The 19,880-nt window shown below is 51.9% G+C and overlaps 1 protein-coding gene across 3 annotated transcripts in view; it reads right to left on the bottom strand.

Moving 5' to 3' along the window:
* Positions 1-4,517: 4,517 nt before the first annotated feature.
* Positions 4,518-19,880, bottom strand: part of LHX2 (LIM homeobox 2) — a 31,839-nt gene continuing 16,476 nt past the window's right edge. For all 3 annotated transcript variants that reach the window (XM_081103773.1, XM_081103774.1, XM_081103772.1), the window contains exons 4-5: positions 14,426-14,631; positions 4,518-5,414 (exon numbers count right to left, since the gene is read on the bottom strand). In XM_081103773.1, coding sequence (XP_080959899.1) covers positions 5,127-5,414; positions 14,426-14,631 — 494 coding nt within the window. In that variant the 3' untranslated portion in view covers positions 4,518-5,126. The remainder of the gene's footprint in view (positions 5,415-14,425; positions 14,632-19,880) is intronic.

The raw sequence follows: 19,880 nt of genomic DNA, 5'->3' as shown, positions 1-19,880 counted from the left end.
TGCAGAGCCAGACTCTCCCTCCCCTCACCCCAGGCTTCCCTCCTGCTGGACAGGGGCTGGCTGGTGACACATCTGTCTCCCAGAGAGCCCGGGAGCCAAAGGGAGGGGGTGTTGGCCAAATCACCTCCAGGCCCCAGGCCCCAGTGCCCAGTGCCCAGCAAGGGCCAAGGAGAGAGGGAGGGACAGAGAGGGAAAGGTGGTAAGGAAGGTATGGAGGGCCTGCTGGCAGTCCTGGTGTCCCCAGGGACCGCAGGGGCCAGGGTGGCTCTCTGTGGGCCCTCAGCTGGCAGATGGAGCCTGGAGGTGTCCACCCCAGCAGGACACACAGGCCACAGAGGCAAACCCTTCCTCCCCAGGAAGCTGGTTTTGCCACGTGGGACTCCAACCTGAGCATTGAATGGCCTGCAGCCAGGAAAGAACACGGGGTCAGGGGCAGCTCCCCAAAGCCCCCAGGACCACGTTTCAGATTTCAGGCCATTTGTAAGCTGAGCCTCGCCCACCTGTCCAGGGGCCACCCCAGCTGTTAAACTGCTCTGCGCTCCCGAACATGCTCTGTATCCTGCCTGTGCCCGGGACGTGTCCTCTGCCCAAATGCTCGCCCTGCTCCCGTCTCTACCCAGGCACCTTTGGTTCATTCTAGATCATCCAACCGCCATTATCATCTCCTTGGAGACTCTCCCAGCTTCTCGAGACAATTGCTCACATCTCCATGACCCCCTACCCCCTCATATTTAGTCAAATGCCAAATGTAGCAGGTACATATTCTCTCGGGGAATCCTAGCAATGCCCCTGCAAGGTGGATACCATTGGCCCCACTTTACAGATTCAGATACTGAGGTTCAGAGTGGCTAAGCGCCTTGCCAACATCCAGAGAAGACTGTGGAAGGTCTCCTCCGTCTGCCCCAGATCCGGGGAAAAGGAGACAGGACACGGGAAAGCCACATTCAAGACCCCAGTCCCCGCAGACCGCCTAAGGCGAGACCTGCGCGTGGGTCCCGAGAACCAGGAGGCTCCCCATCTCCACAGCATATCGGAGCCCCAAGGGTCCCAGAGATGGCCCTTGGTCCCCGCTGCAGCCAGTGTGCAGGGAGGTGGGGAGCCACAGGTGGCACCTTCTCCCTCACTCCCATCGCCAGAGGACAGAGCTGGCAGCCTCCACCCCTTCCCCACCAAGCGCCTGCCTTCCTGTGCCCGCTCTTCCTCAGTCTGGGTCTCTCACTTGTCATTTGGTTTCACCCTCTCCCCCCGCGTGGCTCTCTTTGCAGCCCCAAAGTGACCGTCCCTGTTTCTCTGTCTCGGCCTCGGCCTCCCTCAGCCCTGAGTCTGTCCCAGGGGGTCCCCTTACCTCTGGGCCTTCTCTTCTTCACGTCAACCTGCCTTTCTCTCTGTCTCATCGTGTCTCCCCCTGTGTCTATGACACCATCTCTTAATCTTGGTCCCTACCCCTGTCTCTGCCTCGTCACTACTCTGTTGCTGTTCTTGTCTCTCTGCCTCAGTCTACTCTCTGCCTCTGCCCTCTGTGTCTCTGCCTCTGTGTGCACCTTTGTCACGGTCCCTTTACGTCTGTCTCCCACTTTTTTTCTGTCTCCCAGACTTTGCCACAGTCTGCCTGCCTCTCTCCCTATCTCCCGGTCACGGCCACTTTCTGAGTTTCTCTGTGTGTGTGTGTCCCTCAGTCTCTGGCTCTGCAGAGGGCAATGCCCCCTCCACAGTCCCCCCAGCCCTGGCCCAGCAGCAAGCCCTGCTTCTAAACTGGCTCCTGCGTAGGCGGCGGGAGACCCCCGGGCATCATTCCAGGGCTTGCTCCGTCTGGGTGGCAGTGCTGACAGAGGAGATAGGGATCGGACCCGGCTCTGTCCGGGCCTGAGCAGGGGGCACAGCCAGGCGATGCGGGGGCGTCTGGGTGCCTGCAAAAGTTTGCACGTGTGCACGTCTGGGTTTGTGTGCAGGTCTCCCTGGGTGGGGTGGTCTGGGTGTCTGTCTGGATATATTTGTGAGCATCTGGGCCTGTTTATGTCTGTCTGCGAGCGTTTGTGTGTGTCTTTGTGTGGGGCTGTCTGGGTGTGAGCACCTCAGCCTGGGGGTCTCCCCATCATCCATGAATGCCTCCGAGTGTACATGTGTGTGCATGTCTGTGGGCACAGAGATGGGTCCCTGGGAGCACCTGCAGTCGTGGGGTATCTGTGTGTCTGTCCACAGGCCCCTCTGCTCACATTCCCTCAGTTATCAGTGAGGTACAGATTCTATTACCCTATTTGACAGGTGGAAAAGTTGAGGCTCTTAACCCCATGCTTAGCTGTGTGACTATGTAGGTTTCTGTTTGAGGTTGAAGTCTGGAGGCAAAAAGCCTTGATTCAAATCCTGCCTGACCCCAGGCGAGTTGTCTAATCTGAGACAATCCTGAATTTATTCAGAAAAAAAAGTGTATTGATCAAAACCAGGTAAAATTACCCATGGTGCTAGAAGTTAGATTAGGGACTTGGGAGGGGTTCCCTGGGAGGGGGCCCAAGGGAGCCCTGTGGGTGCTGTAATGTCTTACATCTTGGTTTGGGTGGGGGTCACATGGGTGTGTTCATTTGGGAAACATTATTCAAGCTGTTCACTTCAGATACGTGCCCTTTATGCACGTTATACATCAATATCAAAGTTTACAAAAAAGTTATTGAATTCCTACTACTTGCCAGGCATTAAATAGCAATAACAACAATAGCAGTGTGTGTGTGTGTGTGTGTGTGTGTGTGTGTGTGTGTGTGTTTAACATTTTAGGAAGTGAGTCAGTCCAGGCTTTAAGCACTCGGTCCATTCCTATCCTCCTCCCACCCTGTCCTACCAATGACGGCAGACGAAAGGAAGGAAAGAGACCCCAGTCCTGGGCTGGACTGCTCCCCTGCCAAACTCCCCTGCCTGTTTCTCAAGGCAGCTATGATGTTCCCTCCGGATTTTCAAATTGATGGGCCACCAGGGGACATCTTTCTAGGTAGCTGCTGGCATTCAATGAAGCTGGTAACAGAGTACTCTGAAGCAGGGCTCAGGGTGAGAAATGAGGGGTATAAGGGGCTCAGTGGCCCTGGCCAGTGTTGCTCAGTGGTAGAGCCTTGGCCTGCACCCTGAAGTGTCATTGGTGCAATTTCTGGTCAAGGGCACCTACCTGGGTTGCAGGTTCCATCCCCAGCCCTAGTCCGGATGCATGCCAGAAGGCGACCAATCCATGTATGTATCTCTCTCTCTCTCTCTCTCTCTCTCTCTCTCTCTCTCTCTCTCTTTCCCTCCTTCCCTCCCTCCCTCCCTCTTTTCCTCCCTCCCTGCCTTCCACTCTTTCTAAAAATCAATGGAAAAAATATCCTCGGGTGAGGATTAACAATAAAAATGCCCAGTGGATGGGCACCACACCTGCTTGATGCGTTCAGCAATGATAGGCAGGGCCTGGATGCACGCATTCCTGTTCTCCACCTCCACATTTATCACATCACCCATCCGTCAATAAAATATACTGAGCCCCTAATATATGCCAGGTTTCCTGCGGGGCCATCACACCTTACTATGCCCTCACTACAACTGTCACGCAAGGGTCATTATCTTCACCTTCCAGCCGGGGAAACGAAGGCCCAGAGCGGTGAAATGACTCTCCTCAACTCACACTGCTCAACATAGAGCCTACAACCTCATTCTGCCTGCCTCTAAACCCCCACTCTCGTGGGATATGTATTTTCTCTGGGTTTCTGAGTTTGAAATGTGAGTAAAGGAACCAAATACATTTGCTTTTGCCCTCTTGAGAGATTTTTTAAATGTTCTGTCGATCATTAAGAAATCTAGGTTTGTCCAGCCAGTGTGGCTCAGTGGTTGAGCATTGAACTATGAACCAGGAGGTCAGGGTTCAATTCCCAGTCAGGACACATGCCCAGATTGCAGGATCGATCCATCCCAAGTAGGAGTGTGTGTGTGTGTGTGTGTGTGTGGCAGGGGGGTGGGGTGTAGTCGATGGATGATTCTCTCTCATCATTGATGTTTCTCTCTCCCTCTCCCTTCTTCTCTGAAATCAATAAAAATATATTTAAAAAATAAATAAAACGGGTTTAAGCCGCCCTGTGGTGACAGTGTTTACTCCTCCGAGGGAAAAGCCTCCCTTATAGCCTGTCACCAGCCCAGAGAAGAGCAGAAAAGGCAGGTGTGACAACCTCTGACCTCTATAGGGCAAGTAACCAGTGGAGGGTGTTTAATATTAAGGAAAGAAAGGAAAGAAAAAGAGATACTTTTATTTACATACACTTCACTTAGCCCCTATCACGCTGTGTGAAGATGATCTGTGTCGGCCTCTGCCTCCACTCTAAAGTCCTTGAGGGCAGGGACTGTCCCAACGTCATCTCTGGGTCTCAACAGCCCCATGAGTATTACAAATGAGTATCTACAAAGTATTATAAATAGCATAAATAGGGAGGGGCTGGAATTTATCTCTAGGCTTCAATAAGACTCTTAAGTCGTGTGAATTTCACATCCCACTAAACAGCCGCAGCACCAACTAGTTTCAATAAGTGGTTTTATTACTGGTTAGATTTTACAAATTCTGATATTCGAACAGACTTCCACCTTAAAATTCTAAAACAACAAAGCGACCGTTTGGAGGGGGTTTGATTTTTCCTTTTTTTTTTTTTCCTTTTTTCTTTTTAGGACTATTCAAAGTAACAAACTTTTTTTTTCTTTTTTTACATTTTTGCTCTGGTCATAAATATACAGAGAGAAAAAGAGGGAGAGAAAAATGAACAAGTCGTCCGAAGTATGGAGATAAAACGGTATTCCTAAGGCACGTGGCAGTCTTTGAAAATACAGAAGCTCTAGCCAACTTAAATTATTTGTTGTTCTTCCTCGCTCAGTCCACAAAACTGTACAGTGACACAAATGTTGTGTTGCAGATAGATCTTCCAAGTAATTCCTCGGTCCACACCGCTGCGTTAGCCGGACGCGCAATTATTGTCTTCCTCTGTTTCCAGGCGAGATCCTAAAATGTGGTTAGTTAGTTGCTCAAAGCCTCTATTTTAAAATACACTTGGAATTCAACTAAAGATAATTTCTTTTTTAAAGAAATTGTGGGGCCAAGGTCGGGTGGGGGGGGGGGGATGGGGCGCGAGTCATTAGAAAAGGTTGGTAAGAGTCGTTTGTGAGGGGCTGTGAGGCTCGTGGCCCTCCAGGTTGCCAGGCACAGAAGTTAAGACGGGCGTCACAGTTGGCAGGGTGGGGCTAGTCAAGTCTGTGAGGGTGGTGGGCGTGCTGGAGGGGCTGAGCGAGGCGTTGGAGAGCTCCGAGGCTGGCCCCGACGGCGTCCCTGTCTGCAGCGCCGCCTCTGTGGACTTGTCCACGCCCGTGTTTTCCTGCCGTAAGAGGTTGCGCCTGAACTTGGCCCTGGCGTTCTGAAACCAGACCTGTGTGGGGGGAGAGGGAAGGGCTGGTTAGGGGGAGGCGGCCAGGCAGGAGGGGAGAGCAGAGCATTCCCCGGACTGCCTAACTCAGAGACCTAATCACTCATTGGTGTTGTGTGTGTTTTTTGGAGGGGAGAATAAAAAGTCGGGCTGGTAAGATTTTGTTCTTAATAAAATAAAAATTTCCTTTTCTCTCATGGGCTATTACTGAGTTTCCCTTTCTGTTAGAAGGTTCCAGAGCTGAGCCACTCTCTCCAATATGGTAGCCACTAGCCACATATGGCTATTGAGCGTGTGACATCCGACTAGCCCAAATGTGACTAGTCTGTAGGTGAAAATATACAAACTGTTAAAGATTTAATATGAAAAAAAGTAAAATATCTCAATAATAATTTTTATACTGGTTACATGTTGAAATGATAACATTTTGGATATGCTGGGATCAATGAAATATATTCTTAAAGTTCATGCTACCAGTTTTTTTTTTTAATGTGGCTGCTAGAAATTTTTAAAGGTAAAATTACATATGTGGTCATGTTGTATTTCTTTCAGACAGTGCTGTTCTGGAAGATTCGGTCAAACCAAATCTTGATTGTTCCTCACAACGGTTGAGAGATTTGGTGTTTTTTTTTCAGCCGTCACCTTCAAGCACACAATAGATCCCACGAGTTCTGGTTGGCACAATGTTTACCATGTTTCAGGATCACTAAGTCTGGGAAATACTAGAATGGTGTAAAGAGCACAGGAGTGAATCCACAAAGAGTTACTAAGAGGAAGAAAAGCACACCAGTCGACTCCCCACCGCCATTAGCTGGAGAAGCCACCACTTCCCTGGGCCCTGGGTTTCAGGTCTCAGGGCAGAGTGGGCAGAGGGGAGCAGCCGAGAGGAGAGCAAGGCCAGGGAGGATGTGACCCGTAGGTTCCCATCTCCAACCCGCCACGTCCCAGGCCCATTCATGAGGGAGGAGGGGTGGGTTGCACAGTTGGAACCGAGCTTGGTATGAAAAGAAAACCAAAGGGACAGAATAAGGGCTAACTTTCACTTTTTCCTGAGTTGCAGACACATGCCCCCATCCACACACATACCTTTGTACAGGAGCCTGTACGCAGGCATGAAGGCCAAGCATTAAATTCACCTACACAGGCCCCTCCCTCACCCCAAATATGCCCACCAGTCTAAGTGCACAGAGATCTGGCTGTAACCAGGGGTCCTCAAAGGCCTAGGAAATCTACGCCGTTGTGGGGGTGGGGATAGGCTTGGGGGGCTGTGTCTCCAAAGAAAGAAGCCCAAAAGGCAGGGCCCCCTCACTTCCCTTTGCGTGAGGAAATCACCCGCCAGAAGCCTCCCCATAAAACACAGGGCCTTGGGGGATTCTGCAGATTCTCGGGTGTCCAGTTGCGAATTGCCAGATGTGCCTGCATCTGCCTGTCTTCCCAGTGTCTCAGACGGGTGGGAAGGGCCGATGCCTGGCCCCACCCTCCTCTGGGGACCACCCCAGCTACAGGAGCCTGTGGCTTCACACCCGCCTTTTTGGTGGCCTAATACAATTTGGGCTCAATTAAAAGCACAGCCGCCGGAATCCTGGAGTGAGGAGGGAGACACGGGCCCTGTGAAGTCAGGAAACAAAGCTCTCTCCCCAGCACACTGGGTCTTCCCAGGAAGAAAGCGCATTTTCCCTGGCCTTTCGCCCAGAACAAGCCCATCACCTCTTGGAGGCTTGCAAATAAGTCCAGTGCTTCTAAACCACCTCCACATGCTCTCCTCGCAGTGGGGAGGTCCTTCCCTGCCCGGCCTCCAGACATCTGCAGGGCGAGACTCCGCTTCTGGCTGGTCTGGGGAATGGCTGATGGAGAAAGCCCCAGAGGCCCTCAGAGGGCGGAGGTGACCTCCCCAGTCCTGTGGCAGGCAGGTGAGGAAGGCTGGAGTCTTGGTGCCAACTTTTGCCACTTTCCTGGCCTGTGTGTCTGTCTGTCCAAGCAGCAGCTGGAACGAGGAGCCCTGGGGGTGGCAAGTGGCTCGGGGGTCCAGGGGTCCAGGGCTCCAAGCCCTCGGTAAGGGCTGGAACTGGCCGTTTAGCTGTGGGCTGTTTGCTGTTTCTCTGCTGTTGCCCTAACAGTGGTTGTAAACAATGACACCATCATCCACAGTCCACAGTGCCTCCTCGGCCTGCCGCACTGGATCAGAGGCACTGGGCATCCGCTGGGTGATAATCAACAACTCAGCCGAAAGGGAGCTGCTGTGGGGATTGTGTCGGGTTTGCTTTTCACCTTAAGCGGGGCTTCGCCAGAATTCTTTCCCAGATATTTCAAAAAGTCCCCTCCTGGGTGGCTGTTGGGACAGGGACGCTGTCTGAGTCATCTTCACGTCATGGCACAGGGACTGGCAAAGCTTAAGAATCAGTAATATGCATTGGTTAACAGTAATAACAACACAACATTTATGGGTCTCTTACTATGTGCCAGGCAGCACGCCTCCATCTAACATGTACAGTCACAGGTGATCTCCATGATAAGCCAGGTAGGGAACACTACTGTCATTATTCCCTTTTATAGATTTAAAGCCAGTGAGGCTCAGAGAGGTGAAGTCACTTGCCCGAGGTCACACAGAGGCCAACCTGAGATTGGAATCCAGGAATCCAGGACTCTCTGCCATAAAAAAAAAAATCCATGCTCTCCTTACCTCCTCTTCCTGAGTCAGCAAGCAAATGAATGAATGAATGAATGAAGAAAGCAACTGTGGTGCAGTAGAAAGAGAGCTGGATGTAGCTTCTAGTTCTGGTTCTGCTACTGACCAGCCAAGTGACCTTGGGTGAGTCCCTTACCTTTGGCCTACCTCAGTTTCCCCACCTGTACAACCAGAGGGTTAGACCACACCACATGATCGCTACGGCCTCTTGGGGTTCTAACAGGCTGGGATTCCAGGGCAGCTGCAACAAGGAAGGAGATGATCTGCTCTGCCACCCATTTCCTGAAACCGACAGTCCGCTCTCTTCATTTGTGCGAACGCCTAGCCTGGGGCACACACAGGGCACCCGCAGTAAGTCCTGAGTGGATGAGGAACCGCACACTGCTATGTGCCCCCTCCTCAGGCACCAACTGTCCCTGCAGGCTGTGTTTCGCCTCACAAATCCCTTTCCCCAGGATTCTTTCCTCAATGAGACAGGAGGGACAGTGAGAAACCTACTTTGCCCCAAAAATCCCCTCCTGGGTCTCTGAGAAAACCAGAAGAAAAGTAAAAGCTTCACGCCCAAAGACGTCCACTGTGGCATTTTTTAATAGCATCAAACCAATGGCTGCATCCCAAGGGTCCCACCAGATGGGCAAGTGGAAGTCATGACGCAGCCACTCCACCCAGTGGAAGAGGAAATGTCTTATGACAAATGCCACGTGAGAAAAAAAGAATTAAAAAATTATGTATTGAAACTTCACAACAAAAGTAATAATGATGAGTATTAGTCACTAAGTGCCAGGCATTGTCTAAGCTAAGTTCTAAGCACTTTACACATATTAAACTCATAATAATAACGCCTTATAAGGTAGGTACTAATATTATTGCCAGGTGAGGAAACTGAGGCAGAGCCCAACCAAAGAGTTGGGGCTGAGATGTGATTTTGGGCAGGCTGGGCTCGTGCCCTTAGCCACTACTTCACCTCTAATCTGCACACCGGATTACTGATTTTCCATGCTCTTATATGGGTAATTTTTTCCTATTTTTCTAATCTGTCTATATGGTGGTTCTATTATTTTGTAAAATTTTAAAAAGGCGTTAAGGAAACAAAAATAATAAGCACTAGGCTGGATATCATGAACCCTCGGTTCCAGCCAGGACCTCAATTTCTTTGCTGTGGGGCTTTAGATGAGTCACTCTACCTCTCTGAGCTTTGGTTTCCACTCTTCTAAAATGAGAGTTTCAAGCCAAGTTACCTATGAAACTCCACCCAGCTTCAACCATCTGTGACTAGATTGGACGCTCCCCACAGCCCTGTCCAAACAATGCTCACTCTCCTCATTTTACAGGTGGGGAAGCTGAGGCCAAAGGAATGAATTGACTGGCCCTAGTTTAAACCTCACCTCCTCAGGGAGACCATTCCTGACGACCTCCTTTACCAAGTCAGGTCCCTGCCTTATACGCTCTCATTGCAGCCCTGTGTTTTTCTTTCCATGAGCTTTTTTCTATTTCATTTCAGTCAAGAGTTAAATAAGGGTTCTGTGGCCACATCCATGTGGAAAATGTTAGATTAGACCAAGTTGAATCTCTCCAAGATTTCTCAGTGCCCGTATTAATGCTAATGTGCTCTGATCTCCAACACAGCGACACAGTTAACCTTTAGCATTCTCCAAACTTATTTGGTCCCCAAAATCATTTAAAAAATATGTTTATTATTAGATATACCACATGTAGAGAAAAATATAGAGATTAATCTTATCGCCATTTTAATGATTTCTATACCTTGGTGCACCTCTGTCTGCCCTCTGGAGTGTGTGCTCACGCTCTGGGTCACTGCTGACGCCCGGCGCCTCCCGCCTACCCAGCACATGGCAGAAGGCCAGTGTATTTGTTGAATAAGCAAGTGAACGGGGGAAAGCTAGCGTTCTCACCTCGAGTTCTCACACAGATTAATGATGACTAACTCCTCATCCCAAGGATGTTTTTAAACTGTTGGTGGTTAAAATGTATTTTCTTTCAAAGGCACACCAGGAACACCTAAGGAGACCTTCACCCATCCAAATCACTCACTCACCATCATGTGGCCCTCCCCCGGGAGGGAGGGGACTCAGAAAGGGATCAATGTGCTGAGGAATGGTCTCCAAGCATTTGCAAAGCTTAATTTCTTAATGGACCTCTGTCGAAGGGGCCATTCTGTCTCCCAATCACCTTGCCCACTGATGGAAAGTCAGTATTATTGTTGTCATGCTGCTAAAGATCACAAACTTAAGCACTTTTTATGCACTTATGGCTTCCTTTTTATGCACAGGATTCCTGCTTTCCTACCAAGAGGTGGTGTCTAAGACCCACTCCTCCCCTCTCCCTCATCTAGCCTGCTGCATTCTGCAGCTAGATTCAGGTGCGGATCACAATCCTCGCACTGTGCTACATGGGAAAGAGCTAGGGAATCAGATCCTGGTTTCATCACTTACTAGCTGTGAGACTCTGGGCCAGGGTCCTAGCCTCTCTGAACTTCATTTCCTCATCTGCAAAATGAAGATAATTATTTTTTTTAAATGTAGCAAAAGAGGTTGGTAGACTGAAACCTGATATGCCAATGTATATGAAATTATGTGCATTTGAGTCCCTAATATACATCCTATAAATGACACTTTATCTCATTTACTCCCTGCAACCTCCTAGTGAAGTACTATTATTACCTCCATTTTATAGCTGAGGCCACTGAGGCCGGAGAGGTTAAGTCACTTGCTCAGAATCACTCAGAGAGTAAATGGAAGAGCTGAGCCTAGACCTCACATCAGCTGACTCTAAATTTCTGCAGAGATAATGCAGCCCAGGACTACTACGTTGGTTATGCTTATACATTACAGATGCAATAATAGGCTGGAAACACACACACACACACACACACACACACACACACACACACCCCTACATCGCCCACCTTTGGGAACACAGCTTCAACCTCAACCTGTCCCTGCCATGCACTCTCTGAAGAGTTGAGGTGGACCACAACCTGCAGGGGGTACCCAAGACCTAGTACCATCCAGCTGGTATAGTCAAGTGATGAGGCACCATTTCACAGGCATCTACTTTATACCAGCAGGCACCATGCTGGAGCCCTCCCACTCACTGCCTCAATCCTCAGGTGCCAACTATTATCCCCTCCATTTCACAGATAAGGCTCAGGGAGGAGAAGTTCAAGCACCCAAATAATACTGCTGGTAAGTCAGAAAGGATCTGAACCAAAGCCACACCACCAGCTGCCTCCCCCAAATCTGTTCTCATCCCATCTCCACCAGCTGGCTCATCAGCAGTCAGGCCACCTGGGAGAGTTCTACCCTGCCAATACCTGGCTCCTGCAACCTCAAGCACGTCATTTCTTCTCACTAGGCCTTAAGCTTCTCATCTATAAAATGGGCAGGAAAATATTAAGGTAAGATAGATGAGTGGCTGGAAAGATAATGCTTTGCAAACGACTGCATCATCATCAACAGTCGTGCTGTTAGAGGATTTGGGGCAAGTGGAAATCATTTGGGGCTCAATGTTCTCATCTGCACAGTGGGGGAGGAGGGATCATAATGCCTGACAGTAAGGACTCAATAGGCAAATGTGTTTCACAGGCCTTTCAACGTTCCTGACACACAATAGAGCTCATAAACATGTATTGATTAGTAGACACATAATAACTATTAGTGTTTTTTTTTCCTCAACTAGTTCTGAGTCCCCATAGTAGAGGTGGCATGCAGATGTGGGGGGGGGGGGGGCTGGCTCAGGATTTGAGGGGAAGAGGGGATAAGGCAAGCATTCACCCAGGTCCCTCAGGTGAACCATTCCTCTCACATAGGAGAGGTGGTCCCTCCCCTGGTCTCCCACAGAACAACCCCCACAACTAATCACATTTTGATAAATTGAATGTGGGTCTGTCTCTACACCTCATGGGTGATTTTCTTCAGGAGCAGGGCTGTGGTTCATTCACCTCTGTATCCCCAGGGCTTGGTGCTAATAGACATTTGCTCAGATGAAAGAATGAGAGATAACTATGCTGAAAATCCAATTTGCTCCTAAATCACATAACCAAGCCTCCTGCCTCACCGAGGCCAGCAGAGACTGGTTCCTGCTGGTTCCAAACTCAGACTCAGCTATGGGCACTGGCTCTATTTCATGTAACCTGGGTAACAGAGAGGCATGTGCGAAAGCTACGGCTCAGAGAGGGTAACTAATTTGTCCAAGACACACAGCCAGTGAGTGGAGGAGCAGAACCAACCCAGGTATTCCTGAACCCAGCTCTGCCTGATTCTAAGTCCCTGCTCCTTCCCCGGCCTGCGCCCAGGGGTTGACTCACAAAACAGCCATCAAATAGTGTTGACTCACAAAACAGCCATCTAAATAGGGTTGAGGAACAAAGTATCCTACTAGCCAGAGAAAAGGCGGAGGCCTCCGACCTTCAGTCCAAACTCGTCCAGGCTGAGAAACGGGAAGAGGGGCCAAGGAAGGTCCCTTGATCTAACCCCAAGAAGGTCAAGTCCAAGGGAAACAGAAGGGAGGGGTCTGGGTTCGGACTGGGGCAGCAACATCCTGCCTGTCTTAAGCCCTGGCCATTGAGACCCTCAGGCAAACAGACTCAAACAGAAAGGGCAAGGCATGCCAGGGAAGCCCAGGGGTGGGGGTGGCAGCAGGGGGGCCCAGAGAGGCGCATCAGCACCCCATTGGCCAGCCGTCGCCCCATCCCTAGTCACAGAGCCACAGAGACAAAGCTGCCCCAGACTCCCGGCTCCCCAGAGAACTGCGGATCCTCACCCATGACCAGTCTCATCCCCAAACTGCTGCCATCACCCCCAAAAGGCTTTATTTTTCCTTTTTCCCTCCTGACGAATTCGAAGGAAAACTTAGGGCGGCTGGGCAGCCCTCCTTGTCCATCACCGTCACCCTCATTCCCTTGGTGTCGCCTCCCCTGCCTCCCCCCTCAATCCCTGACAACCTGGGGCTAGAGGATGGATCAGATTGGCCTGGACTCTAATCCCAGCACCTCCCCTCCGGTGGGACACAGGATCACTTCCTCTGTCAATTTTCATATCCCAAAATGTGCACTGCCCTCTTTACAAGCACACATTCTGAGGAATACATCGGTTAGGCTTACTATAAAGGGGGATGTGCTCCCACCTTATTGTGCGAGTGGGGACACTGAAGTCCGGCGACCAGAACAATCCTTCATACTGTTAGTAGCCATCAGTTGGTTAGCCCAGTTAACGTTATTCTTAGCCACTATCCACTGGGCAGTTAAGGGTCAGCCGCTGTGGTAGACATCATCTCAATAGCTCTTCCAATAAGCCTGCCGCATACATCATTTTTTGTGTCGGTTTCACATGTGAGGAGGGCAGTGACTTGCCCAGTAAGTAAGAGGAGGAGCTGAAGCCTTAAGACGTGGGGCCACCACTCTATGAGTCACACAGGAGCCTGGAACTTCCAAACTGGAGTTTTTTAACATCTCTGGGATGATGGACAGACAGACCCTTTGAAAATCTGGTGAAGGCTCTGGATCCTCTCTATCAAGAAAGCACCCTCATATTATAGAATTGTACACCTGAAACCTATATAATTTTATTAGCCAACGTCACCCCAATAAATTCAATAGAAAAGAAAAGGAAGCACCCTCATAGGCAAGTGCCATTCCGCGGAGTTTCAGAGGTGCCCATGGACTTCCTCCAGCTCCCCGTGGGCAGACCCGGGAGAGGCCCCCTGGCCTGCCCAGGGCATCTGCCCACATCCACCTTCCTCACCAAGCCTTGCTTCTGGGAGAGTCTTAAAAACAACAAAGAGACAGAAGAAGAATCTAGAGACACTGAAAGAGAGAAACTAGAGAGAGCAAGAGAGGAGCAAGAGGCAGAAGGAATTAATAGCTAATAGTAGTTGCCTTGGATGGGCCTCCTGGGATGGGGGGTGGGGTGGGGCTCTGGATTTATCTGAAATGTTTGAGCCCTCTACAATATAAACACATATGAGTGTCACTTGAATAATAAATAGCAAATATCAATTGTTTACAAGAAAGAAAAAAGACTGAGTGTGGAGACAAAGAGGGCAGAGGGAGACACACACACATAAAAACCCAGAAAAAATTGAGAGGCAAAAATTGAAGGAGAGAGAAGATGTAAAGTTAGAAAAAAAAAGATTGAAATACGAATAGAGACAGACTGAAGAGATGGAGAAAGAGAACGGGGGAAGGTAAACAAAACAGGAAGGCAGGCTTAGGGAGAAGGTCCTCCCAAGGCCCATAGCCTGCTGAGTGGTTCTGCCCCAGGTCTTGGCAGCGGCAGATACCCCACCCCCACCCCAGGCCCCAGCTGACCTGGAGGACCCGCTTGGTGAGGCCGGTCTTTTGGGCGAGCTGCTTCAAGTCCTTGGCGTCGGGGTTGTGGTTAATGGCAAAGTAAGACTTCATGGTCCGAAGCTGGTGGTGCTTGAAGGAGGTGCGCATGCGCTTCGTCTTCTGGCTGCTTGGGTACGGCTGGTCCCGGTCCAGGTGCTCCGCGTCGTTCTCGTTGCAGCTTAGCGCTAAGGAGGGCACGCAGAGGCGGCAGGTGAACCTCCTGACTCGCTCCTCCCACACACTGCCTAGTCCACACCCGCCCCGCCCGCCGACACCAAATGTTTCCAGCCTCGGGACCACACTGCGATAGCGATCTTATCCCCATTTCATAGATTTATAGGGGAATTGGAGGCCGGGGAGAGTGACCTGCTCAGGGTCACTCAGCTAGGAAATGCTGATTCAAAACCAGCTCTAGGAGAATCCAAACCCCACATGGAGCCACCATGTTGCAGTAATAATAATAATATGAATAATAACAACTATTATAACCTGTTGGTGACTTATTCAACTCCAGAACTCCAGAGGATGTGCTAAAGGACTTCATAGGCACATTTTCATTGAATCTTCAAAACCCTATGAGCCAGGCAGTATTTTCGCCTTTTTTACTGACATTACAACTGAGATTCAGAAGGGAAAGTCACTTGATGAAGACCCAGCATCAAAGAGACTCGGGAGCCCAGGGTCTTCTCGTTCCCCCCTGCACTTCCTAAGGCGGGGCTGTCTCGGGTCTCCCCCAACAGTGTCTGGGGCAGGTACCTGGAAGTTGCTAACTGACATCTCTCCACCTGCTTTCATTTGGCCCTTATCAAAAGTACTGTACGGACTCCTGGGCTGCGGGCACTGGGCTTCAGGTCAGATATGGTATCTTGTAGTTTAATCCTCACCGCTGCCCTGTGAGGCAATTGTTGCCAGTTTTACAAGTGGGGTAATGAGGCAGGGAAGTTAAGTGATCTTTGGAAATCTCATAGAGTGGCAGAGTCCTAACTGGAAAGGGAAGGAAGTTGGAGGAAGAAATTAATATGTATTCGACACCTAGGGTACGCCTTTGGCTTTATAAACACCACGGACCTTCCCAACTGCTCAATGGGTGGCTATTGCTATTCTCCCCATTTTACAGATGAGAAAACTAATGCTAAGGGACACGAAACCACGTGTCTGGCTGAGCCCAGATTCACCACTGTAGTCCTTGCCTTTTCTCTCCACTACAGCACAAAGGCAGGCAAAGATGAAGCATGACTCTTTGGGGAGCCCTTCCCCATCCAGAAGGGGCCCAGCTGGGGCCTGGCTCCCAATGCCTGGAAGGCACTGGGGGTAAGGGACAGGGTGGAAACCTCAAGCCTCAGGAAGTTGCTTGGCAACCTGGCGGCTGATTGAGACAAGCAGGATCCTCTCCAAGATCCCCTCGTCACATCCGGAGTTATTACACACATAAGGTCTTACTTTGGGGGAAGCTTCATAGATTCAGTCCCCTGAAAGTGGACAACTGGGAATATATTTTGTGCCCCATCACATGCCCACAATAGAGCCACCAGATTTAACAAACATTGTGCTCAGTTAAGTTTGAATTTCAGATAAACAATGGACAATTTTTTAGTATAAGTGTGTCTCAAATATTGCGTGGAACATAGCTATACTAAAAATTCAAATACTACATGACATACACTTACACTAAAAAAAGTATTTGTTGTTTATTTAAAATTCAAATATTACATGGGATACACTTAGACTAAATATTTATTTGTTGTTTACCCCAAATTCAAGTTTAACCGGGCGCCCTGCATTTTATCTGACCACACGACATGACCTCAGAAGTACTCTCGCTCTCCTGGTGAGTTACTCCTCCCTCTGCCCAAGTGAGAGTAGTCTCTTGCAGAAAAAATTTGCAAAATTCAGGTCTTGTTCCTAACCGTAGGGGTCCCTTCCCACAGGCACCCAGGCACCCAAATCCCCCATCCGGACTGTACTCCCACTAACAGTGCCCAGAGTGAAGAACATGAGTCCAAGGATTTAAAGGGGATCAGAAAATGACTCCAAACGGGATTCATGGAAACTGCCCTGCCCCCTCTTGGGGGCCAGCGACCCTCTTCTTGCCCTCAGTCCCCAGCTCCTGGGGGGGTGGGGGTGGGGTAGGGCAGGCCTTCCCACAGGGGATCTCTGGGCCTATCCCTCCGCCCAGCTCCTGCCTGGGCCTTGCTGCTGTTAATGAGTTCCGTGGGGACCCTGGCGCCCCATGCACCCAAGGGACGTGCCCCGAGAGTGGCCTACATCAGGGTGTGTGTTGGGGGCGGGGGTGTGTGGGAGGGAGAAAGGGCAGAGAAAGGAGAGAAAGACATAGGGGTAGAAAGACTGACAGAATGAAGAGCGAGAAAAGGAGAGGGGTAGGAAGAGAAAGATGGACAGAGCCAGGAAAGAAAGAGGAGAGACAGAGGAAAGGAAAGCAGTGGAGACGTGGAGAAGCAGAGACCGCTACAAAGACAGAAAGAAATTAGGAGAGACACAGAGAGAGAGCCTGAGGGGACAGTGAGGCCCAGAAACGGGGGGAATGTGTGGAGGGTCCGGGCGACTGAACTGAATCCCGGGTTCAAGGAGATCAGGGAGGCCTGTTCTGAAGCTGTTACCCGCTGGGAGTGCGAAAAGGGAAAAGGAGGGAAGGGGGAAAGGGAGCCGCCGAGGCCGGCCAGCAGCTGGGGCACAGGGCTGTGCTGGGGAAACGAGGCCGCGGGGGAAGTGGCAGCTAAGCCCAGATTTGGCGGGTGCCCCAGACCCCCTCACTGCCGCCCCCAGTGCCCGGGGCAAGTCCAGATTCCCCAGGATCGGATGGGGAGGAGCAAGGGGCCGCGGGGAGGGGGAGGACCTGGCTTTCTCTCTTCTTTTTTATTTTTTTTTCCTCTCAATTAGGCCGATTCAATGGAGCTAAAGAGCTCGTAAAATCATGAATAATTTACTCGTGATCTGTTATTAACCCATCGGGTTTCGAGCTCTTGTCGCTGGGGCTGAACCTGTAATCAAATCTGACTTCGCCTCATTTTACTAAAGACGAGATTGTAGGTTCAATTGTCTAAATAATGGATTGGAATCAAATCAGTAATTACGCCGCCAGGCGCACACACACACACAAAGCCGGGCAGGGGGAGGCCTGGCGTCCGGCAGGTCCGCGCGGGCCCCCGCGGCCGTGGAGCTCCGAGCCCGGCGCCAAGTGCGCGGCCCGGGCCCCTCGCCGGCTGCGGCCACCGTGCCCGTCTCCCCCGCCGGCCGGCAGCCCGGCTCGCGGCTGGGGGCAGGTTTCAGTTCCACCGCCGGGACCGGGGCTGCGCTCTCGGACCGGAGGGACAGCCCGAGGAGGGCCGCCGTGGCCACCGCCCCGGAAGGACTTTCCGACCTGCGGCCCCGCGGCTGCAGCTGCCCTTCCCGCGGCGGCGGGACCCGCGCACCGACGGCGCCCCCTCCCCCTCGGCCGGAGCTCACTGTGCTTTAGCGCGGCGCTGCGGCCCCGCCACCTCACTGTCCCCCCAGAACCGCGGGCTTTGCAGGGGGGCCGTAGGGCTGGGTGCCGGACACGCGCGCAAACAAGCTCACGTCCTCACGGTCGGAAACACTCAGACACCGACACTTGCCCCGTACACACCGCCCGCGGTTGCACCTCCACGCTGCCCCTTTCCCAGGGCTCCCCTTCCCCCACCGCTGCCATTTGCCTCCTGCCTGTGCCCAGAAGGGAGGGAGGAAGACAACAGCCAAACCTGGCCAGCCTGGCCGGGCGGTGTGGCCCAGGAGGCACCCTCTTTCCCAACCTGGTCCCGGAGCCCCGATAAGCGAGCCACACGGCCACTAGAGATGCGCCCGCGTGCGCGCCAGCACAGGGAGCCCCGGCCAAGCTAGGCCAGAGACGTGCACACCGGGAGAGCGGAGAGGGGAACAGGGAACCGGGGAGACACACGGGGGGCGGGGGGGAGGGGAAGAGAGAGAGAGAGAGAGAGAGAGAGAGAGAGAGAGAGAGAGAGAGAGAGAAGGACCGAGAGAGACTGTAGGAAAAAAAGGGAGAGGAGCCAAGGAGAAAAAGAAATGGCAGGGGTGGGGAATGTCTTGTAGAGGTGCCAGCTCTCCTAAAACTCAGTCTCCAGCCACCTCTCTCCTGCTTGGTGTGGCGGCCTCACCAGGGAAGGTGGCTGAACAGCAAAAAGCACACACACACACAAAATCTCTGAACTTCTACCTTTCAAATCCAAAGCCCGTGGTGAACCTGCGTACTGGGGAAAACACAATCCCGCTCCCTGCCCTCCGCGCGCCCTGGGGCCCGGCGTCTGCAGAGGCCGACCTCACTTGCTGAATAGGCGCGGCTTTGTTTGGGGGACCTGATCCGGACTCGCTTTGGTCTATTTTCAGGGTGGCTGGAGATGAGGGATGGAAGTTTCGGACAGCAGTGTTTCTGGTAGGGCCTTCAACAAATCTATAACCCAGCGGCGGACCTCCTCGGTCACCTCGCCAGCTACCAGGCTAGGGGCGCTGCACTTTCCTCCAGCTCCGCACGGACACACACACACACACACACACACACACACACACAACAACCAATTTCGTTGGAGCGAACAGGGGAACCCCCACCCGCCCCATATTTTCCTCCCTAGCCAGCTCCGCTTTTTAAAGATCAAAATAACCCTCGCTCCTTCCCCACCACTGCCCTCTACGCAGGGTCCTCGGCTTGTTTTGCTTTGTTTTGTTTCCACCGGTGCATTAGACTAAGGGGAACAGGAGGAGGAAAACAAAATCTCCGAATCCGATTCTGTCGCAAACGAAAGAAAGAAAATAATTGCAAGTAAACTCTGTCTAGTTCGGAAGCCCGGGGTGTCATAAACCGTCCCCGGCCCGTGCAGACTTCGGGCAGATGTTGACGGTTCAATGTGCTGGGCCCCAGAACCTCCGCGGCTGTCCTGCCTGGGGAAGGGTGCGGGAGGGGGTGCGTCTCTCCCTCACGGCGCGGGGTTCAAAGACGCCGGAAATGCGAAACAAGCCCTCCACCCTACCCCGAAGCACAGCCAGGCCTTCTCGGGTCTCCTCCCCAGGCGCCGGCTTCTGAGGGTCCAGGCTCTTAACCCAGCGCCCCGCTGGCGCCCGGAACTCAGAGGAAGGAGAGCAAGGGGAAACCGAGACCTGGCTGAGCAGAAGGCTCCGGCGGATTACGACGACCCGCCCTGGCGCAAAGGGCTCCGGGGCCCAGTTTCCGGGCCTGCCGCCCTCAGGACATTTTACAGGACCGGCTGCAGGGCAATCGGATCTCTGTTCCCCAGACCACTCCCTGCCAGTCTTTTCTCTTGGGTCCCTGGCTGCGCTGCCTGGTTCATTCAACGCCCCAGCTCCCGCCCTCAGCGGCGCAAACCCCGAGCCTGTTTGGCGTGGGCTCCACCTTGCTTTCTCCATCGTTGTACTTACTTTCTGCCCA

This window comes from Myotis nattereri, assembly GCF_964212035.1.
Source record: "Myotis nattereri genome assembly, chromosome: 12".
Taxonomy (NCBI): domain Eukaryota; kingdom Metazoa; phylum Chordata; class Mammalia; order Chiroptera; family Vespertilionidae; genus Myotis; species Myotis nattereri.
The sequence above is the reverse complement of the archived record's forward strand: the minus strand, read 5'-3'. Positions and strand labels throughout refer to the sequence as shown.